General features: G+C 40.4%; 1 protein-coding gene across 1 annotated transcript; it reads right to left on the reverse strand.

Moving 5' to 3' along the window:
* Nucleotides 1-129: 129 nt before the first annotated feature.
* Nucleotides 130-11,134, reverse strand: stmn4 (stathmin-like 4). The gene is made up of 6 exons (XM_058614404.1): nt 11,001-11,134; nt 6,378-6,440; nt 5,970-6,065; nt 5,045-5,250; nt 3,105-3,296; nt 130-1,576 (listed from the first exon to the last, which is right to left on the reverse strand). Exons 2-6 carry the CDS (start codon nt 6,388-6,390, stop codon nt 1,517-1,519), a joined length of 567 nt encoding a protein of 188 aa, XP_058470387.1. The 5' UTR covers nt 6,391-6,440; nt 11,001-11,134; the 3' UTR covers nt 130-1,516.
* Nucleotides 11,135-24,984: the final 13,850 nt, after the last annotated feature.

The following is a 24,984-nucleotide window of genomic DNA, read 5'->3' on the forward strand; positions in this document are numbered from 1 at the left end:
TGCATGTGGTGTATAATGTGTTCTCACAAAGATATAAAAACAGGTGTGTGTGTGTGTGTGTGCAAATACATGCAGAATTTGTGAGAAAAGACAACAACAACAACAACAACAACAAGAGCAAAGCGTGGCTTCAGTCAAGCTGCTTTTACTGACCATGCCAAATAGATACAATCGATCCAGCCTCGTGGATATACAGCGACACACAGTTACAGCAAGTACAAACCCCTAATGTCACCACTCCCCCGTTACAGCGCAACAACACTCCACACACTTCAACCAAGTCAGTATGACTCAACAACTCAAGCAAAAATGGAATTTCGTCGTTTACTCTTTTGTGTTTTAAATTTCCCTTTTAAAATCTTTCAAAAGCGACAGTCGGAGCACGGCGACGCATGCCCAAGCAGACTGATACTACAGCTCAGCCGGGAAAACAACTCCTGCCACTTTGTCCTCCTTTCTCTTCTGTCTATGCAAATGTGCTTTGGAGTTGTGCTTAATGAAATAAGAGTGCAATCAGTGCGCTACAATCTAACAGACTCAAATGCAAGTCACTGATCTACATTTACGCTGACGTTTCACAAAGTCCAGAAATGGCAGAATTGGAGAGAAAAGCCTGGTGTTTATGGATATTCATGAGCACACACACACACACACACACTCACACAGAATGAACAAGTCCAGAAATGCTGCAGCAAAGAGTTAGTATGAGAAATGTGGAAACAAGGGAAATCAGTCTTTATTTTTATTTAGAAGTGTGCATGATTTCTGAGTTGTGTTACTCCTTTCTTGTATTTGGCTGATGATACGACTTTTTAACTACATGTGTGTCCAGTGCTACTCTAACACATCACTTAACAAGTTAGATTACAACTCCCTTCTTCTGTTTGCAGTCTCATTGTAAAGAAGTCCATTGTTATTGGGACTTTGGAATGGTATGGGGCCTTTATTGTCACTTATACAGAAGTACAGCGAAATTATAATGTATCTTATTGTTTATCTTTTTTTAGTCTATATTGTCTCTTTTTCTAAGCCCATGAAAAGCTGTTGATTTAGTTGCTTTGAAAGTAAACATGACTTAATCTTCAGAGTCGGCGCCAAATTGGTTTTATTCAGTTCTGAAAAAAAAAACGTCCTGTTTTTTGACTGAATGAAGCTGCATTTTAATGTTGTTTTATTCCCAACCAAACAAGCACAACAGCCCCTCTTTCAAAAAAGTGAAATGTTTGTTTTGATGCCCCCCCCCCCCCCCCCCCCCACACACCCACTTTTCTTTAGAAAACAAAAAGGCGCAAGAATTCTTTGTGAATGTCAACATCAAACGTCGGCTAAACTTTGTACAGCTTGTTAAGAATCATTACAGCATACATCAAATATGAAAATTCTCTCTCTCTTGGAGTTCTTTTTTCTTTCTTTCCTGCACTGTTTTCAATTCCTTTGTTTTCACTGTTTTTTTTTTTGTTTTTTTTTACCCCATAAGTCCCAGCTCTCTGTCGCTCCACTCCCGTGTTCCTCTCATCTACCGGCATGCTTCCTCCTTCATCTCCTTGTTCTTCCTCACTTCTTCAGCGTGTTTGTCCTGCCAGACGAACACAGAGACACAGAGACACAGAGACACTGCAGTGTTAGAGTCATTAGCATTTATGAATATGTTTGCATTTCAAAGCCTATTTGAGCATATTTCATACTCATAATAAAATGAGTATATCTCTGCAACCACAAGGCCTATTTTAATACTTTTTGGTGTCATAGTAAAGGAAAAAATGGTGGGATTTGTTGAGACCAGTGTAAGTATTACTGGTTAAGAGTAAATGAAGATAGAACACCAAAAAAATGTAAATAATTCAGCTTCGCCTGAAAAAAATCCCAAAATAAAGATGAATATCTCTCTGGAATAGTGGAGAATAAGCTCTAAACTCACAAAAATCAAAGTACAGCCTGTGAACATAACCTCTGCAAAATGTGACTTTGATCAAGTGAAGCAGAACCAAATTAGAGTGATTTTAGGGCCAAAATTCCAGACAAGGACTCATTTGTCACATTTTGGAAACATCTGTGCAATTTGGATTTAAACCATGTATTTAACTACCTTCTTCACTTTAATATATCTATTAATGTTCAATAAAACTTTGAAAGCATTGTTTTAAAGTTCCTGCAGACTTTAAAATGTTTTCCATTCAAAAAACAAACACCAGCTGGCTGGATTGAGACTTGTCTCTCTTCTCAGACCCGTATCTCAGCGAGGGAACGGCCCACACGAATGAACGACATCTCATTGGCTTCCTTAAAGCCAATAGAAGGACGCTGTCGTCTCCGAATTTTGATTGACAGCTTCGTTCGCCAATGAGAGGCAACCGAGCGTGCAGATGTGTCGCAGCTAGCTGCTGCCTTAGGATAGGGTAATGCTTCTAAAAACGTGATGACGTCACCTAGAGACGCCAGGGAGCGCTTGATTTTATCACAGGGAGTCATTCATTTAGGTGTTATTTGAGTTGTGTTTGTCACATTTTAAACAGGTTTTTACAGCTTTGTTAGACCAGATTTTTCTGAAAATGTTGATACCAAGTTTAATTTTTTTTTCAAAAATCACTTTTTCTTGATCCTTAACGAAAACTAAGTTGCGTAAACGCTGTCAGAGTCCCCCTATAGGGGGACCTTTGGGGACAAGAGGTTCTGTGGTGTCAGCAGAACAAGGGAACAACACTAAAAACAGTTCTCCACCTCGTGTAATATTCATGATTACAGAAAGATTGTGCACAGTGGTAAAATACCACTCCATAAATAAATGTCAAATTTGTTATAATGCAGCAGTAAATATAGCGTTTACATGCGTCTGACCATGTCAAGCGCACAGTTTTACAGTATTTATCATTCACCTCACTAATACTTCATATACTTACTGTAAATTCACTGTGTATAAAATTATAGGTAGGCTATATAATCTGCTAATGTGCAGTTTAAAATGGTCAACCTTACTTATTTTATCAATTTAACTAGTTTCCATAGAATAACTGAGTCTAAAACCAGAGTTAAATTCCTTGTATTTGCACTTGTATAATATAAATTCTGATTTAGTGACGTGAGAAAATTCTCTTTGGAGAGCGTACCTTCTCCTGCAGCCTCTCCAGCATGGCAGCCAGCAGGGCCTCCCTGTTCTCTTTATTAGCCTCCATCTTCTGCTCCAGCTTCTCCTTTGCGTTCTTGATGAAGTTGTTGTTTTCCTCGAAGGCCTTCTGGATCACCTCGCGCTCGTGCTCCCTCTTCTCCGCCAGATGCTTCAGCAGCTCAGCCTCCTGGATCTACAGAGACAGACAAGTGACAGAAGAGGAATTTTACAGACTTTAACTACTAATGATTGAAAAACAGGCTTGGAGGTTGTAGGTATGACAGTGGGCAGGAGGAGAGAGAAACCTTTGTATCTGCAGCTTCTAACAAATAAGATATAAAGAATAAAAGAGAATCATGTTGTATACATTATGCAATACTCAAAGAGGCCACTAGATGATGCACTATACAGTCTGTTTTGCACAACCATAGATTGTGTAGAAAAGGATGTAGTTCATAAATCTGGAAGCCAAAGTGAAACCTGTATTCTCTTGAATAGCCATCAGGGGGAGACTCTTATTAGATTTATGAAGTCAGTAAATATTAAAAACTATTTTCATGTCTAACTTTAATATAGCATGGTGTTTATTTTGTAAATTATAGTTATATTGAGTGTCAAATAGATAATCTGTAGTCAATACAGCTTTCAGAATTTTGCTAAAGCAGACCGAGGTCAATCTTTTTAAAGTTTCACTTCCAGCAGATGCACACTCTTAAGTTCATGGACCCAGTATGCTCTCTCCTCTATTGTAGTGTTAAGTGCACTCAAGTATTTCTTGTTTTTCAAGTTAACTGAGACATGAGACACTGACTGTTTCTACCCCAAACACAAGTTTTTTTCTGCTCCTTGTAATTTAGTTGCTTGATTGCGTTGCACTAAAAGTCAATAAGTTAGGCTGCATCAAAATTCACCTCCAAGTTATTCACATTTTCATGAAGGCAAAGGCCTTTAGTCTGGTTCCTGAAGATATTTCCATTATTGACTGACTGGATCTTAAACTGGACAAAACTGGTTCTTGCAGAACCAACACATTTCCCATTTTCATACCTCGGGATTGAGATTGAGAAGTGTGTTTACAGTTACAGCAACCAGGCTCTGATTGGACAATACCAGCTGTCAATCTCACTGGTTTCCAATCAAATGTGCCAGGTTTTATCATCTATTCTCCTCTCAATGGGAACAAATTTGAACTTACTTCATTAAAGAAGAACAGAAACCTGTGATTGAGACCGTGAACTCCTGTTTACTGACGTTACAGTGGGAAGACAGTTAGAGATACTGGCTCATGTTTCCATAGACTTTCATTTAAACTCAGTTCTTTTTACAAACAGCGGAATCGCCCCCTGGTGGCTTCACGTTTCACACTGAAGGACTATGTCTATTTTTATATACAGTCGATAACACAGGCACAATGTCATGCCTCATAGAATGTGTTTCAAAGACTGAAACAGTGGTGACGTGGTGATGGATTGTTCGAGCTGATATGAGAAGAACAGATCTTCAGTTTGGTACGTGGTCTAAACTCTGGCTCAGCTACATCTGATCTCTCCTCACCTTTGCCCTCTCCACTCCTTCGCTTCACTCCACCTTCCTCTTTGCTTGATGAATGCGAGCCATTGTGTGCGTGTCGTCGCATGATTAGCTCTGTACTTTCATGTCCCTCTTTTCATCTCTCCATCCTCCCTCTCTGCTTGTGTTTCCTCCCTTCATTTCCATCCACTCTAATGCTACCTCCTGCTTTCCTTTCATCTATTCCCACTCTTTTCCTCCTCGGCTGATAAATCATGCTGCATACAAAGAGCGTTGGCAGACAATTGACAATTCCTCATCAAGCTACGAATAGCTCGGGTTACAGTTTAGGGTCAGAACATTTGGGTCTGTGTCACGATGCACATTTTTTTGGGAAAATCCACCCCCACATCGTCCACTTCTCTCCCTCACCTTTCGCCTCTCCTCGGCGGCTTCCAGTTTCTTTTGGATTTCCTCCAGGGACGGGTCACGGCGCTGCGGCATGCAGGTGTTGAGCTCTGGCACGCCGTCAAAGGACGGGGGCTTGAGAATGACTTCGAAGGCCTGGCCTGATGCCCGCTTATTCAGTTCAATCACCTCCACATCCTTCATGACGCACCAGCCCAGGTCCACTGCATCTGTGGGGTCGGAATCAGGCCATTTTTACAAGGGTCTACTACTATTTACAAGAATCTGTGGTTGGGAGAAATGTCAAATATGCTCGGACAGTAGAGGTCGACTGGTTTTTATCTATTGACTGATAATAATGCTGATTTTTAGAGATCAGGGCTTATGACGTATAATTAATGCAGATGTTTTTGGCTCATGCATTTATTTTCTTTTTTCTCCATCTGATCAGATATAACTGTTCAATGATAACAAATAACACAATCAAATTGAACATGGTCTGTGTATACAATCTATATTGTAGGTCTTCACTGCAGTGCAATTAGATACTGAATGAATAATTGTACAAAGTTAATATAAAATACAAGAAACAGGTCATCAAAAAACTAAAGAAATATCCTTTTGGATGAGAAATGTAGTTTTAATGACTTTGTCAAGTTTCTGAGAACAGAAATGCACAATTAATAATCCACCAATGTCGATTATTAAAAAAGGCAAATATTGGCCTGGCCTATTGATCTGTATACCTCTGTTAGAGAGACAAACTGTGGCCTCATGTCATACCTTTCTGTGCCTATGTGTGTATACTTACTTTTAATTTGCTTTATTTTACCATAGCATTTATTTAGTTTTATACTGAATATCTTCTGGACTGCTTTTTTTTTTTTTTATTATTCTGACAAACATGTTAAATAATAATAAATAGGAACAACATTTTATGTAGATTTACCTTCTGCCTTATATGTCGGCTTATCGATGGTCCGAGGGTTCAGGCAGGAGCAGAACAGAGACACCAGGGGGAGCTCTTTGACCTTCTCTTTGTAGGCTGAGGACACACACACACACACACACACACACACACACAGGACATTGTGTTGACTCAAACCAAGTGATGAACAAGCATTTTCAGGAGTGATGATGTCATTCTCCTCAATGTCAGACAGTCACAAGTCATTGTCATGGCAACACAGTAGTAATAATGATGATGATAATGATGTGGACCGTGATCCAGATCATAAAGGTGTTCTGGTTTTCATGTGTATTATCTCTTCAGTATTATTATCAGTGGACTGTGCAGAGTGAAGGAGAGGGGAGGTGTGCAGTGCAGAGCAGGAGTTTGTGCTGTGGCTGCATTTACCTGCCAGAGTCATCTTCTCACTGCGTCTGTTTGTCTCCAGGGATGCTCACTGTCCTTCTCACTCTGTCACACACACACACAGAGGGGAACCATTGAATGAAACAGCTTTGACAGGAGTGGCAACACAGAGAGAGAGAGTCAGTGAGACAGAAAACTGCAGCACACTTGTGTAAGCTCCTCCCATTAAGGTCTATTTCAGCCAATGAGAGATCAGCGCTTTATCAACTACTACTGCAAGTCTGTGCTACAATAGAGGGATCGTCTTCTAAAGAATACAGTTGTGTCACTATGAATGCTGGGAAAACTGAGGGAATCCATCACAATTTTACAAATTCAAAAATTTCACAGGATTTCCATAAATCTGCTCCACAAAATTTTAATTATTGAAGTGTTCTATCTGCTATTACAATGCCAATATAAGAAAATGTCATTTACTTGTGCTAATTGTGTGGAAAACAACATGGAAACTTTTATTGTCATTGCATTTGCTGCGTGTGTCTCTGCGTCTACAAAAAAAAGACTCGAACAAACAATAACAAACAAAGTTGAATAACGCGCGGTATCTTCCGAGACGCTTTCTTTCTTTTACGATCAAGCATTTTAGCTCAACATCACCATACATTTGCATATTCATTAATATTAGCCACTGTAGCTATGAACATTCACATGTTTTAATGTGCAAATTAAAAATGTGCATAAAATAGCTGCTTGGGGACTCACTTTCCTCACTGTATGAGCACTTTTAGTGCACATTATATTATCTATATATATATATATATAGCTATGAGGCTGTCGTGTCAAACATTCTGCACAGCGATGCCCAGAAATCCAAACAACACTCAGCAAAACACATTTTTGTGTGGAATGTGACTTTAAACCTATTTTGTTCTGGTGTTTCTGCGCGGCCATCTGCGCTGCAGTGAATCACAGCTGTGACACAAGTGGGAGGAGCAGCTGTAAATCTCTGAGAAGATGCAAGCGACAAGGAGGAGAAGATGTAAAAAAAAACACTAAACAACCACAAAACAAAGCAGGGCATCATCAGCAGCAGCAGCAGTCTGTCCCAACACCTGCTGAAAAATACTCCTCAAATCTTTAAACAGAGCTGCAATATGTTGCAAAGATGACTCTGTGACACACAAATCCACATCCTGTTAATCACAATATAACGATCACAACATAATAATCATAGAACTGTGCTGTGTAAAACTCCAGCTTTGTTGTTTTTATGTCAGATTCTGTGATCTTTGGCGTTTTGCACCGGAATGTTTTGAATTGAATGTGAATGTGTGTGTGTGTGTGTGTGTGTAGGACAACATGGCTTTAATCAACCGCATCTCCATCATTTTTGAGACATCTGTTATGAGGAGACAGAAATACACGATTCCAGTAAATGAGTTCAAGATGTCGATCGAAAAAAAAAAAAAAATATATATATATTTTCAGAGATATTGGAATGTTGGTGTTGTTCCTGGGCTGTAACACCAAACATGGCCACAAGGGGGCTGAGTGGGGACGCTCTCATTAGGTATTTCAAGAGTAGCTTTAAAACTTTAAGAGGGTTTTCATAAAAACAGTTCCCAGGAGCCCTGTCACAGCTCGCGGGGCCCAGACGATGAATTGATTTTGTACCCGGCCTTTCTTTCTCTGTCATTTGTGTTTGGCACCAAATAGGTTTGATTTGTATAGTGCCAAATCACAACATAAATAATCTCAAGGCATTTAAAGACACATTTTACTGAATTATAGAAAGAAAGAGAAACCCAACAGTTCACTCAAAGAGCAAACACTTGTTTTATGACAGGAGTTAATGAAAAATACGATACTAAGTTACTGTGTCTTACACATGAATACCTGCTGTCAGCAAAATGGATCACCCTGCAAGTGCTGACCTTTTCACAGCCCGGTGCTCACCTTTATTACGTTTGCTTTAATTCTAGGATTCTGTAACATATGCGGCCTCATTATGCACCAGAGTCAGACTCCCTGTGTTCAAGAAAAACAGCAGAGGGAGAGTTAAACTTTCTAAAAGCTAATCTGCACCACAGTGTGGGACAGAGAGTTTCCTGATGTGGGAATAATTGAATCAGGCAGCTGTGATGGGACGTGTCTACCTGCTCCCAGTCACTCACCTCCCCATTCATCCCTCCTTTATTATGTAAATCAAGTCATCTGAGAGAGAGAGCAGACGAGACTAAAGGTGATTTTGCTTTGTTATTGCATGATAATATTCCAGCATGATGGAAATCAAATGATCTGAGAGAGAGAGACAACACCTCTCATTTAGGTTCTTTAAGCCTTTACTTTACATGTGTCCTGGTGTGGGAGGATTTGACAGATCACAGTACAGAGACAGAGAGAGAGAAGACGCTCCTATTGGCTGCTGTACTCCTACAAACAATCTCCATACAAGATCACTGCAGCAACCAGCCACAACTTCCTATGCTGCAAAAACAACTAAAACAATGCTATAAAATGCATCACAGCCGGAGACTGTGGCCTTGATATACGTGAAGAACCAGCACCATGACAGTTTTTGCAATTGGAAATTCCCAATATGTTGTCCATTTTCTTCTAAACTGGAACTTAATTAACTAAATTGGCATCAAGTTCTATTAAAAAGGACCTAAAACTTTGGTGACTGAGACATTAACTCTTCAGAAAAAGGTCTACTGATGGTAAAATAATGTGTAATAATAGTGGTTTATTGCTGTTAATCAAGTGAGAAGTCAACGCTTCTATCCATCCATCGGACAAACGCTGACCTTAGGCAGACAGACGTGAGCATGGGCACACACACACACACACACACACACACACACACACAGCTGACTCTCCTCTGCTGAAACCACCCAGGTTGCAGATCGATGCGCTGCATCCTGCAGGAGTGCGAGTGCTCAGCGCTTCATTTCTTGTTTGTCACTGATGAAAAGCTTGTAAAGGCCTCATTACTCCGTCTGCAGATGGTTATGTCATCCACGGATATCAAGCTATTTCATGATATCGGTGGAATGAATGGAATTTGTGGCGATCTTGGTCCCTCAGGTGTGCAGAGGCTAATATTTCTCCCAAACCTGAGGTAAAACTTCAGTGTCTTAAAGCATCCAGCAGCTTGTTAGCGTAGCATCAGCTTGTAAAACACCTGAAGGTCTTTCATTTAAACCGTATTTCCACATATTTATGATCTGTCGTAAAAACCAAAATGTAAGTTATGACTTGATATGTCAGAGCTAATATTTGAACCTGTAAAAAAAGCACACAACTGCTGGGGCTGTTGCCAGGCAACCAAATGAGACGTCAAGAATTTACGAGTTACGGGCAAAAAATGGGAAATCACTTCTTCTTCTTCTTTACTACATTCTGCACAGAATATACCTCTCATTGTTCATTCATGCTCACGGCAGGAACTCTGCTTTCTGCACACGATGACATTTTTCACATTTTATCCACAAAATTAAAACTGTGTCCTATAAGGTTTATACTGGGGCTGACAATATGGGTCCCAGGCTTGTTTGTCTGTGGTTTCCATGGTGGCCCCACCCATGTTTGCCCACATGGGCTTCCCCATGTTACTGAAACCATGGGAGACCTGAGTACCCAGGCAGCCTGGAAGAGGGTACTGAGTGGGCAAACATGGGTGGGGCCACTATGGAAAATATAGGCGAACCCCATTGTCAGCCCGGATATCAGCCTTATGGGGTCCACATGGACAAAGCACTTAAGATAAACCAGCAGAAGAGGTGAATGAGTGAGGCACAATCTTACTTTGGTTCATACTTTCATTACAGATTCTTAATGATCAGGAAAAGTTACAAATTAAACGGCGTGTCTACTTTAGCTTTACTTTGATCAGAGTCAGCAGCCATTTTGCTCCAAGCAGATTTTACATTTCCTAAAAGTGTTTGGATTATTTGAGGTTCAGCACGAAGATATGACACTGTCAATGTACTAAATAAACCTTCAGTTTTTCTTTGACAGTGTTTAACGCACTACTCAGAGCTTATACTACTTTATTCTTGCATTGAAAACACTGATTAGTAACCTTAAATTTACATAAACACACAAACATTGTATTTTTGAGACATTTCTGATTTCTGATCTAAGTGGTGACAAAAGTTTGTACACATTCACTCCATTTACCTTTCTTTCATATACCTGAACTTAAGTATACACTGTTAATGACATTTCTTTCTCCTGCGATGCCCCTCTCTGACTGTCATGCTCCCTGTTCCACACGCACACACGCCTTTTGTCCACACAAACACGTCAAACTGCCCGATTTCCCTCTTCCACTCTCACTTAGGAACGTGCAGTGGACCAGGTTGTGCAGACACAAAGCTGTGTGTGAACATGTGGCGGATCAATAATAAATGACAGCGGTTTGTGGGTACACAGAGTCCAAATCTGCTCTCCCTGTCCCACCTTCTCCTGCATGCCGGCTGTCGGCAGGCACCACTGCATCATCACTGTCCTCATCCTCGCCCCATCACACCCCACTGACACTCGAGCAAAGGCACACGCACACACACACACACACACACAAGCAGGTAGCATGCAGCTATGCAATAACACTTAACCTAAGTGACACCAGGTCTGTGAGTGCAGCAGTGTGTGTGGACTTACCCCCCTCTGTCCCTGTCTTCTCTGCTGCTGCTGCTGCTGCTGCTGCTGCTGATAATGACAGAGATGGTGGTGATGGTGGGCCGGTGGCTATGGTTACCCTCTGTCTGGCTGCACTGATACAGGCGCCGGGCAACAGCATCAGCAACAGCATCAACGCTGCCTCCATGACATCACCATGGAGACGTCTTATTGGTCGGAGACAATGCCAGCACAGGGGGCTCGCAGCCAATGAGAGCGGGGAGTGAGGATGGGGGGGAGGGTTGTCGGCTCTTTGTGTTGGACTGCAGGTTTGGGTGGGAGAGAATCTCTGTTTCATTAAATGCTGCAGGAGGGTGTGATTGTGTGTGTGTACAGTATGCATGAGGTAGAATTGTTGTGTGTGTGTGTGTGTGTGTGTGTTTGCATGTCAGCAGGGGGGCTCGGTGAGGAAGCTCACAGGAAACTAAATAATTTAGATTCAAACAGTAAAAAAAAGGCAGGAACCTTTTCTAATGGAAGCACATGCAGTTCATCATCAAGCAGCTATTTATTACTGCTACAAACTGCACCGAGTGCCTTTAACTTACACTGAAACTATTACAACTGTCACTATAATCATTCATTAACTATAAAAACTCTTTGCAGTTCTTACTCTAACATATTTCAGTCCCACTCTGCATTTGTTCAACACCATATTTACCACCAGTTTAGATTAGTTTTTTTCATCTATAATCCACAACTGACTGAGTTCATATTATTATGATTAATCGTTCAATTATGAATAATTTAGATTTGTAGAATTAACAAGGCAAGCACATCCTGTTTCTCCAATAGTCTTTTATTTCCTGCCATTGTAGATTGAACATCTCTGAGTTTTCAAAGTACAAATACCAATGAGTCCCACCTGTGCATTAACTGTCATTGTGTCTGGGTTTCATACACATGCATACTGTATATTTTATTGGTAAATAGATGCATTGATATATTTGAAAGTCCAAGCCATGATGAATTTTTTTGCCTGACTTTTTTTTTTTTTTCTCGTGCCGGATTTTCTTTTTTTTTTGCGAATACTGAACCAGTGGCTTTAGACACAGTGATGTCACACTCCGCTCCTGCAGAACGCTGCACCAGCTCAAAGATGAATTTGTGATGCTCTGCTGTTCATAAGACAAATACAATGTTTAGTGTAGTTTAGTTTATGACATTTCTTATTTATTAAAATCAGGGACAATCTACGACATAAACTGACTTCAGTAAGAGAACATGCTTTGTACCACACACTGCACAGAGAATAAAGGACTGTTTAAGATATTAAAGTATAAAGAGAATATCAGAATTTAAGATACATGTATCTAAACTTATAGACAAAAACAGATACAAAGTATCAAATAAATGCTGACAAGAATGATTCATTTACATATTTTCATCACATTTTCTGCTTGATGAAGGGAAACCTTTCAGATTCATTCCAGTCACTGATGGCCTTAAAGGAGTAGTCCATGTTTGGTTTTAATCTGCCAAATTACACAACTCCCAGACGTCACTTATGAACTTCATGTCATTTATCAGAGGGAAGGGAATATGAAATGAGAAAAAAAGACTGTAAAAATAAATAAATAAATGAACCAAAAACCGGAGAGGGAGAGCGACACATCTGATGTCACCGCCCTTTGATCCTGTATTCAGCTCACACGACCGACACGGTGTCACCATGTCGTCCACTGGCACAGGACATGAAAGAGCGAGAGGAGGGAGAGAGAGAGAGAGAGATGCATGAGGTCACACTAGGGTGTGTCCTGTTGTTGCTGACTCTCCCCTCTCCCCTCTCCCCTCCTCTCCTCTCCTCTCCTCTCCTCTCCTTTATGGTAAACCCACGTGTGACACTAGACATCGCACACATACTGGAAATGAGATCACCAGTGTTTGAGAAAAAAAAGGAACATGAAAGGAGTAAGGAGGAGGAGGAGGAGGAGGAGGTGATGATAAAGAGAAGGGAGGCAGAAATACGATCAAACACTTTTATTTCAGTGATTCTAGTAGGACAATGATAAGAGGGAGGACCAGAGCAGAGGAAACACAAGCAGGGAACACCAACATGAAACATTCAAGCATATTGAGAATACACAAGGGAACAAAAACAAAGCTCCAAGGATGGAGGATGGAGAATCACATGCTTTTTTTAGAAGAATATAGAGAGCTGAGACTTCTCTGCACAGCCACTACATTTACATTTAAGGAAAACAGATGCCGTTTATCTGATGCCCTGGTCAGACTGTGCCTCTTATAATAGCTTTTAACCTTTACAACAGACTCAATCTTTCTCTTGAAGTACTCACAGACTCACAGACACACTCACCAGGCAGACACACACCCGCTCTGGCTGCACGGAGAGCCCTCGTGGCCTCCTGTAAAAACACAAACAACAGCAGCAGCAGCAGCAGCAGCAGCAGCAGCAGCAGCAGCACGAGCACTCCTGATCAAGAGTCTGACATCATCTCTCGATGTCTCAGGATGAGATCATCCCATCTAACTACTGCTCTTACTCATCCACAGCGTGTGTGTGTGTGTGTGTGTGTGTGCGTCCAGAAGTTTTGTGAATATATGAAGTGAGCGTGTGCACGTGTGGCTGAGCTCGTGCACATGACCACTGCAGTAGCACAATTTAATTATAGGTAAAATACTCCAGAGTGATCTAATAGAAGCTGAAGGGCTTTTACTATTATTGATTTGTGACAGGCAGGGCTGTGGTGTTAAAGGCATAGTTTGGATTATTGCATATAGTATAGTACAGTTTAGTATTTTGCATGTTCCAAATGCCAAAAAAAGAGTTAGAAATGAACTGCCAATCATGTCAAATGAAGGTGTTTTTCTAATCATGTGACTTCCCATTTAGGTCACTTCCTCTTTGGAGTCACTTCCTGGATAAAGGCCTGTGAAGCATGCTTTGATGGTCGTAATCCATATGCATCCATGATGAAGCAGCGATGTCGTAAGTCGATTGTTTGATGTCACTCATTAACAAATGAAATACTTTTAAATGGTGTTAGTTGTTTAAAGCTGCAGCACATACTGTTTTGTTCTGTTGTTTGACTGCTGAATAACTTTTCCCACTTAAACATTTAGTTTACAGTCTCACTAAAAGCTATATATATATATATATACATATATATGTGTATATTTATATATATATATGTGTGTGTATGTATATATATATGTATGTGTGTATGTATATATATATATATATATATATATATGTATGTATGTATGTATGTATGTATGTGGGTATATATATATATATATACGTGTATGTATATATGTATGTATGTATGTATATATATATATATATATACGTGTATGTATATATGTATATGTATGTGTATATAATGAAAATGAAAATGACAATGACATTTGGTTTATTATGTTGTCACACAGCTCTTTTCTTCGGCTGAGTGCTGTGAGCAGTGTTATGCTGAGTTATACCTTTAAAGGCCTGTGTCTGAATGCATAGTAAATCACAAAAATGGACGGTTTACATTATACAGTTTAAATTGTATCCATTTGTTTTCTTTGAAGGGGCCATAACACATTCTCTGTGTTGTCCTTATGCTCAAATATGATTTTATATCAAAACATTTTGAGATGCAAAACAGGATATTTTAGTCAGACAAATATGACAAACATCGAGAAGCTTGGATTGGAATGGAGATGAATTTTCCGTCTCTCTCTTGAAACAGTGTGATGATGTTGTTTTCTGTAGGCAACACTCACATTATACTGTGTGGCACAGTAGTGTCCCACCTCTGTGGCTCTTGCTGAGCTTTCTTCCATTTTCCTTTCTTTAAAAAATGTATTTATTTATTATTTATTAAAGTTATTGCTTTACCAGAGATCTAAGTACAGGGGGTGTTGTTATGTGTACTGAATCTTTTATCCTCCACATGAGGTTTCACGGGGGGCTGGAACCAATCCCACCTAACATGGGGCGGAAGGCGGGGTTCACCCTGGACAGGGGAGAACATGCAAACTCCATGCAGAAAGACCCTTCTTCCAACTGAGTCACAAACCTGGATCTTCTTGCTGAAAAGGCAAGAGTGCTAACCACTACACCAACCGGGTGGCCTCTATAAATCCTATTTATTTAATTTGACTTGAAGTGCCTCGTACGTCAATGTCAACAAAGACTAACTACACCTTTTTAAGGCGAAACACAGCAGTGCCACACCAGCTTTTACCTGATGTGTGCTCCTTTTCTCCTGAACTACAGATGGGTTTGGAAGGTGAACATGGTGGTATAGTGGGTAGCACTGTTGCCTCACAGCAAGAAGGTCCTGGGTTTGTACCCTGCTCTGTTCCAAGTCTTGTCTGTGTTGAGTTTGTGTGGGTTATGAAAACAAGGCATGGACAATGAATCTTCTGGGCTCTGCTCGGTGATGCTCACTATATGAGGCTTCCTAGTTGAGAGGTTTAAAATGCAAAGGATGAATTTCCCCTCAGGGATTAATACATTTACTTAACTTAACTTAAAACGGTGTGTAGCTCAGCTGAAGCTGGGATAAGTGGTTTAATAAGCCTGTTTAAATGAATCCTCATGATAACTTTAACACAGATTCATCATCATCTAAAAGATTCATGGACATGTTTAATTATGTACTCGTGTTGGTATGACTGACAGAAACAACGTGAGATGGTGTTGGCCTCATGCACTGCACGGGCATCACGTCTCAGGGGACTGCCCGTCTGCTTCAGTCTGTTACCATGGGAACAAGAGAACTGACAGACAAGTAGGTAGAAAGAAGTGAACGACACGCAGAGAAAGTCTATTGCAATTGACTTTTTCTAATGGAATATTTGGTACAGGCAGCTGTAGCAGCTGTAGCAGCTGTAGCAGCTGAAATCCCCTGCAGCGTCTCATGTTCTGCAGAGTTTATGCCTGGGCAGCTATATGGTTATTATGGGATGCTTGTAGCTCTTGTTTAGATTAGCTTCCCTGGTCCACTTGTAGTATATGTCTGCCTTGAATTAAGAAGTCCCACACAGTATATGCAATAATACTAAATATTATAAGTAATAAGACATAAGTAATACTCTGCCTCAATACAGGATGTATTTAGATATTGGAGTTAGCGTGCACAGCTTTAGTCAAATTTTGGCGTAGGATTTACTCTTTTTCAGGCATGAAATGTGTTTTATGAATAAAATATTGTGCTTTTGTCTCTTTTTGTTGTTGTAAAATGCATCACTTGCATCTTAACATACTTTACTGTCCTGTATTATTATTCAGTTTGGCCTTTTTTTTGTAAAATAAGACTTGTGACAGTTCCTGTTTTATTTTGTAGTTTACTGTGTGTCTTGTTTTACTTCCTGTCGCTGCTTAACTTCCTTTGCAGTTAGATGTGATTCACCTGTGTCCAATGAGTTCCACCTGTGTTCATGTGTTTATGTGTTTTTGTTTGATTTTTATTGGATTCCGTTTCTTCCCCTGGATTTTGTATTCCTGTGTCATTCATAAAAGTAAGTTTTTGTCTTTGTTATTGACGACTATTCTTTGCATCATTGGCCTGCTCTGTTTCTGCCAAACGTAAAGCTGCAGTATGTAACCTATGTGTCATTTGTTGTTGTGATTTAGAGTTCAGGGGCAGAAATGATTTAACTTAGTTTTTTGGTTAGTTTTTTTTAGACAAAAGGAAGTTTTCCTTTACCTTGTTAACCAGTTACGTTACATTTATCTTCCACCTTCCAGCACGTCACCACCTGACATCAGGTGACCGTTCTGAGGAAGGTGGATGATACACGCAGAAACTGGTTAACGAGATAAAGGAAAACTTCCTTTTGTCTAGAAAAACGAACCAAAGTTCTAACTAAGTTCAGTCAGTAGACATGATGAACTTTCACAACATATCTATATATAGATGTAACATTATTTGTTACTTTACGATCTCAATGCCGTTTTCTTTTTAGATTTCAAAGTTTAATACAACAGTTTTCACAGAAACATTTGTACGGTTATACAAAGGGAAACCTCTTGATAATTCATTGATGACAGAGGAGCCGCATGTGATTTATCAGTGGTGCCATCTTCTGGCCAATCTCAGTCCTGTTATTTGGTATAAAACTGTGACTCTGATTACACAAAGGCTTTCATGTTGAGATCAGTGTCTTTTAACCTGGCATGCAGCGCTGCTCAGGTGTCAGATATCTGCACTCACTGTCTCTGGCTTTAGTTTTCACTCGTGTACCATCAGCCACTCCCCCAAAAAAAGAATCTCCCGGGTGCAGGAGAGTGTTGAGGTCAGAGGTACAGCATCTTTTCTGTATTACATGTGCATTTGCTTTGATGGTTTTATTGGATTTTTTTTTTATTATCTCTCAATGTTTTGCAGATGCTAAAGGCGTGTGTGCGTGTGCGTGTGCGTGTGTGTGTGTGTGCGTGTGCGTGCACGTGTATACAGAGAGCCGTGTCCCAGTGCGGCGGGGGTCAGACGTGTAAGACGAGAGCTTTCCAGCGATGACAGTGTAATGGTTACGACTCTCCTGTGTGATGGACGTGATGTACAGGTCAGTGAGAATGAGACATTCCTTTAAAGACATTGTTGACTTCATAGTTTCCTGTGAACATGACAAACACTCGCCTGTCACTCTCACCGGGCGCCTCGTGGCATCTCTGTGTAAGCAGCTGTTATCATGTGAGGAGGCAAAGTTTATAAAAGAGACGATTTTATGGTGTTCAGAAAATGAAGGTCTGTCTGTCTGTCTGTCTGTCTTCTGCAGGACGGTTAATGCAGATGTGTGTCCACATTAGTGGAGACAGAGACGCACACACGTCAATAGAGTCACTCCAACCACCATGAACGTCTCCTGCCTCCACCTGTGTTTCCTTCAGTATCGTCAAGTCATTTTATGGGTTTGGTGCTTTGTCACCATCTGCTGCCTAGAAAATAGATGACTCTCTTTTTTTTTTTTCTTCTCCTCTCATTAATTCAGCAGTGGCTTATTATGATCTGAACTTCCCCTCAGCAGTTACAGCATCCACCGCACAAATGCTCCCTGATGGAGTCATTATTACCCGCAGTGACACAGTCATTTTCTGAAAGACTTCATGTGACTCAGCAAAAAAAGTGATGCAGGAATGTGTTGTAAAACAATATTATTTCCCATGAGAGAACCATTATGATTATAATGACTATAATAAATATAGTGTTCTTTTTAGTTCCTTGACACATATGGAAGTAAATAAATGTGAAACTGAAGTGAATATTTTGGAATAATGTGTGAATGTAGCTGCAGCTGCAATGATTATGTTTAAAAACGGAATGGAACATTAAAACTGCTCCACATTATCTTAAATATTGTGGTCAATTTATCTGAAGATGAGTTAAAAAAAAAAAAAAGATGCAATGCAAACACAGGTTGTTAAATTAAATAATTAAATCTCCAACTGGCCCAGAAGTCGTATCCAGGGCAACTGTTTTCACTTTAGAACTGAGGTGAATGTCGTGTCAGAGACACATGACCTACTTTCCCCCTGCACTTCACTTACCCATCACATGCACGTGGACACCATACGGGATCACGCTCTCTTCTATATATTCACAAATAAATCAAATTATAATCGTCATCCTCCGCAGAAACACAGCTTCACAGATCTCTTTAGATCAATCGTGCGATGTATTGAATAAGAGCGCCACATTAAAACTCCGTTTTTGTCTGAACTATTTTTCCACAGTCATAAACACTCGGCGAAAGCCAGACCTTCTCTTTCCATCTGTGGATTGTATATAAACCAGTGTGAGCTGCAAGTGTCGAGACGAGGACATGAAATCCTTCACAGGCTTCACAGGCTTCACAGGCAACACTCTGCACTGGTGTCTGGAGCAAAGACATCACAGCTGGAGCAGCTCAAACCCAGATGTCCGGTTGGTGATGAGTTTTTCCTCTGCAACACCTCCACTCGCTGTAATATCCCACAGGCGTATGTTTGAGAGCTTCTCTACGCTGAGTCTGGCTCCTAAGTTTAGTTTAAATGCTTCGTATTTGCAGCACTGTAACCTCAGGTTTCCCTATAGTTTCCATCATCTGTTCATTTGTAGTGAACACACAGGAGCCGTGGACAGCACTTATCTGTACCCAGGGAGCAACGGGGGATTGGGTGGACCCTGACCTTTGACCTGTCCCTGGATTTGAACTAATGGCCATCCGGTTACAAGCCCAATTCCTTTCCCATAGGCCATGGCTGCCATTAGTGAGTTATATTTAGTTTTTTTCCGTATTTTGTTTAACATCTGTCCTTATGATCTCCATTTTATGAAATATCTCCGTCCAAGCGAGAAATCACAAACTAAAACAATCAAACCAGTAGGTGGCGATGAAATCCTAATTAATGATTTGTCAAACACAAGAGAAGACCGTGCTGAACTAGTGTGTGCCATTGTTGTGGTTTCGTGGCAGATGGTCGTTACACAAAGAAATAGTGGTCGTGTGAAGTTTCAACATCAACACAAAGACACATAGATAATATGTGTTTAGAGCAAAAACCTGAGCTGTAAACACGGTTTAAACCAGAATTCACTCACTTTACAATGAGCAACATTTAGCTGAATATCCCTCACATGAACCTTCCCTTCCAAGTGTGTTGGTGAACCTATGAAGCCTTCAGTTAGAATCCAAACTCAAAAGATGTTTAAGTTTGTCCGTCGTGGGCTACTGTAAAAACATGATGCTTGAAAACAACAGCCTCCATGGCTCTTGATATAAAAAAAAAATAAAATTCATACAACCGTGTGATTGCACAATGAGACAATTAAGTATAATTATTCAATCTTCTGTTATACTGCAGGTTAATAAGTGAGGCTGTTCATTTAGTAGTTAGTAAGAGATTAACCCTCAAGTGTGTGTGTGTGCGTGTAATGAGGGATTTGAGGGGTGTGGTATATTTTTAAAGATGCACAGTGGGCAGATTGTGAAAGGCTAAAGGACGTCCACCACCCCACTGAGACGCTTTTATGTGTGTTCTTTGCTTTTCCATCAAAAGCCAAGTGACCTGTGAACAGCAGGAGAGCGAGAGAGAGAGAGAGAGAGCAAAAAGACAAAGAACAGAATAGTTAGAGAGAGAGAAACTAAGGTGATTTAAAGCTGCAGTGGTTTTGGTGCTTTTCTTTTTTTTGTTCAAGCTCTAGTATGTATAGAGCAGCGCAGGGGTGAGACGGTGATGGGTGAGGCATTTATCCGACTCACCAGTGGCGTTTTTTTTGAGCAGTGGAATTAATTTCCGTTTACGTTTTCAGTCAAACTCCAAACCTTGTTTGCAGTCGTCTCGCTTTACTAGCACAATGTTGCTTTAGCCTCCCTCTGTCTTGACATAAAACAAATCACTTCCTGTGTGCAGCGCAGCTACACACCATCTAAACACTGCCGTACTGAGAAACACAGAGAGCTGTGTGGAGCTTAACATTGTGTGAACTCCTTTGACAATGGTTTGAACCGTCCAGCTGACATTTGGTGATATTTCAAAGTCACACACACACACACACACACACACACTGCCCTGACTTGTTTCCCTCCCACCTGTTTGATAAATGACTTCAGTCCTTTACTGTAACAAAGGCATATTTTAAGCCAGCACCCACAATTAGAAACAGAACCAGGTGGTGACCCACTGAATAAACAAAGAGCGCAGGTCACACTGGGGACGACCTTTGACCCACTCCGGCAAATGGGTTTAATCTCCAGGGGAAGCACAGGGTCTTCCTTTTTTCAGACTGAGCATGTGTTTTTGGGGAGAAACTACTGTCATGGCTCATTTGCCGAAATGTACCCCCCCATTTATGACTACTGTTGACCTCCTGCCACATGGCTGTGAGGGCAGAATAGTGTTAAACCTCAGCCGTGAACTCTGAGACCAACAATGTGAAGACAAGGCCGTCGCCACATAATTAGGTGATTATGTGTGTTTGCACTCTGCGCTGATGAATCCTTTTTACACAGAGGATCAAATTGTGTAATGTCAAAATATTATTAGCAAGCTGAAAATGTCCCCTCAGCTCCGGGGAGCATTTAAGTGTCACGGGTTTCACGGCCTGCAGCTTAACTGTTCAGTCTAACTGCTCCCATTAGTCATCTCCAGCTGTTTTCCAGCAAAAACATTAGTTTTTATCATCTAATGAGTAAAACAGAAATAAAAAAGATGACTATAGGGTTTATGATGATAAGACGGCCAGACAATTAACTTCATAAAACTTAATGTCACTATTTGTCTACTATATTAGGAAAACTATCATTTGCCACTCTAATTGCTTTTATCATTGTGAACTCACGTCTTCAGTAGTTTAGCTGAATGAGCTGAACTTCTAATTTATGTTAAGATTGTTCTAAATAACCCTTTGTCTTATTAATAAAGAACCTTATTAGGACATTTTCCTGTCATAAACACTAACCCTGTCTGGACAAGTAGTCCTCATGGAGACCAAAACCTGGTCGTAATGAGGCAGAACCTCATGTCTGAGGAACTGGTTAAGTTTAGGGTTAAGATTTGAATTAAGTTAGGGTAAAGTTAGGGTTGGGCATTAACTGGTTATGGTTAAAATGAGGGATTACACTTTGTTTGGGCTGTCCAAATGAATGGAGGTCAATGCAGTGTCTAAGAAGAATAGTAGATATAGTATAGGACTAGAAAACTGTGTTTGTACTTGAGTTTTCCATCACAAAGTTTTTAAAATGAGTTAGTTTTAATTAGTTTTTAGTTTGCTAGTTTTTTATTAGTTTTTATTTTTGTAAAGGCTTAGTTTTAGATTAGGCTTTTGTAATATGTATTTGCCAGGTGCAAGATTCAAAAAGTATTGTGTGTCAAATACAACCTTTCAAAATTGAACAAAAAAGGCAAAAGATGAAAACTAAGCACATTTTTCCTACAGTTTTTAGTTTTATAAACACACAATTCAGTTTCAGTTATTGTTTTTATTTATTTAAAAAAAAAATTTTTTTAAGTTAAAATGTTTTTTTCCAATTTGTTTTTATTATTTCGTCACTTTTCGTATTTCGAGAACAAGCTGGAGACTCATGCGTCACACAGTAGTTGTTGAGTGAGTCACTTCTGCCAAGCATCAATGCATTGAAATGTGTTTTCTTAAATCTCTTATTCTACAGCAGTAGAGTGAGAGGTTTACAAACTGTTTAGTCATAAAAGGCTGATGAATGAATAATACAGTGGGTCACTACTTAATACAGCCACACTGCAGAAAAACTAAACTATCACTTTAATGTGTATATTTTCAAAATATTGACACTGCTTTGGATGAAAATGAAAAAGGGAGTATGTATGCGTGAAACACTACACTTACATTTTAAATATGAGGAAATATGAAGCAGCTCTTGTCAGATGCACATTGCATCCAATTAAGCCAATAATCTCCACTAAACTGTTCCACTGTAACCAAGAGCTTTGTTTCTGTGTCTGTGGAGACACACCGTGATGTGTTTGACATCATGACTGATGGAGGGAACTGAAGCATAACAGCGGGGCTAGTAAAGTGAGCTGGCAGCGAACTTTAGGTCAATTACCCCCATATTTCTGAAACACGAGTGAGCTTCTGAGACACGGAAACAAAATGTCCAAAAAAAGTGAAATGTCCCGAGAACATGGATCTACAGTCCAGTAAAAGCACCCCCAGCATCTGGGTTCCCCTCTTAATTTCCTGCACAACTTTAGAAACTCGTCCAACATGTCAGTCACAGGCCTGTGTTTTGTTTCTTCATATAATCATTTTTCCATCAATTAATCAAATTCTGTAAAATTCCAGCCAGAGTCGACGTGCAGTGTTTCAGTACGGTGGAGCCATGTGATTTGAATTAGCTGTGCTCCTGTAGCTGGTGGCTAAATGGAACACGTCAACATATAATGTCAGGGACCAGAAACATCAGACGTTGGAGTCCATGCGAGTCTCACCACCTCCTTTTTGGCTCTTGAATGATAAATAAATAAATGAAGCAACTGAAGAATATGCAGTTTTATATCACTGTAATAGGATTTGGACGTGCGTTAGTTTAAGCCATTGATTGAACCACAGATGTGTGCTTGTGGAAAAGTGAATTGCCCCCTTTGATCCCGTCAGCTGACCGCCACTCTCCAATAAACCAAGACCAGACATTTGCCACGCCTTTGATCACCTTACACGTTGCAGGACTGCTTCCCATTTATCACCACTTTAAAGGGTGACGCTCGGAGATGAGATGATCCGCTGCATTCCTGAAGCATTCCTTCATGGAAGGAGCTCCTGCAAAATCACTTGTTTGTGTTACAAACAAGTGTTCGGCTTTGGAAAACACAAGGAAAGAGGAGGTGGGGGGGGGGGGGGGATATGGCTGTAGCGCATGCATGCTGGAACAGGACACGTGCTCTGTGCAGTTGTCAGGATAACATTTTGTGTGAGACATGAGCAGAAAGAAGTGATTTATAGTGATTTATAGCCTCATCGGTTGGCTACGTCCGACGATTATGTTTATGCCTTGTCTGTCTGCGAGCAGCAAAACTCAAAAAGTGAATATGGACGGATTTTTCTGTGGATGTAGGTTCATCCAAGGAGGAAATGATTAGGTTTGGGTGGATCCAGACATGGAAACTGAGCGAGCCCTTGGCAAAGTTCTGTGCTCTCTGAGTGCGCTCTCAAGTTTCAGTATGAAATGTATGTAAAGTTGAAGATGCCATTCTGATACAGGAATCAAATTATTGTTAATAATTCTTCCCTCCTACTATTATTATTATTTTTTCACTTTTTAGTTTCATCTCCAGCTTCTTACCTGTCCTGTTTCGTCTGTGTGTGTGTGTGCTGATGGCTGAGTAACATCCTCTCCCTTATTCCACACAAATGACCTTCATCGAGTGAGGATGACTAAAGTCTGGGTGCTACATTTCCACACCCATGTCTCTGCAGACGTTGGCTTGGATCTGTGTGACATAAATGTCATCATCGTCCACCCATGTCTGCGGTGGAGCATGTTAAACCTTGAACAATGAATCCAAATTTTCTACAGACTGAAGAGAACATCTTTGTTTCTCACAGATCTGCACAAATATCACGTTTTTCAAATGAAAATGAGAATAATGATGGAAACATTACCATTCCCTCTGATAACACCAATCATATCCAATCACAGTTCCTGTTGATCCACCTATAGTTCAGTGGTTCCCAAACTTTTTCTGTTGGGCCCCCCTTTGGAGGAAGAAATTTCCCGGGTGCCCCGTGACATTTTTGCTTTAGCGATACAAATAACCTCAATATTTCTTTGTGAGAAAGCAATTTTCAAATAAAAATATGAAATGTGCGATTATAACTATAATAGCGTAATTTTTTAAACAATAAATACATTTGGATAACAAAGAATACTTTACAAATATCAATCATTTGCTGTGCAATTCATTTTTTTGTTTTAACAATACAAATGCTGTCCCCTGCCAATGTTTTGAGACACAACACACAGAGAGGTCTTTGGTGGCGTTTTCTGGTCTTGGGTTTTGGTCGTCGTCGTGAATCATTGTTCCGTTCGGCTGACGTTGGCTTGTTGTTAGTTGCACAGTTTTCTTTTTGCCCCTCAGAAACTTCTCTATTATCCAAACCTTCTCACCAGTGTAGGTTTTGTTGTGGTACATCACTTAAATGAGTCCAGCTTACAGCGAGACCAAAAGTTCCGCCTGCTAAACTTTAGTTAGGACTTAAAAAAAAAACAGAACTCGCGCCCCCCCTGGAGAGTCTCCACGCCCCCCAGGACTTCATGTTTGTAAGTACACCTCCATATCTCACATATAAGTGAGATAGGACCATGCTATGGCCTCTTTAACAGACATTCAATCTCTTGCACAATTCTGTTCACTAATCAAATTCTAATTCTTATTTCCCTCTGCCTGCAGCCTTCCCTGGTCCTGACCTCTGTCCTGTCCTGTTTTCCATCGAGCACACCCTGGATCGACTTCACTGCTGCTTCCGTTCATCTCCTGTCCAGCCCAGAACTCACTCTG

The sequence above is a fragment of the Solea solea genome, chromosome 17 (genome assembly GCF_958295425.1).
Source record: "Solea solea chromosome 17, fSolSol10.1, whole genome shotgun sequence".
NCBI lineage: Eukaryota > Metazoa > Chordata > Actinopteri > Pleuronectiformes > Soleidae > Solea > Solea solea.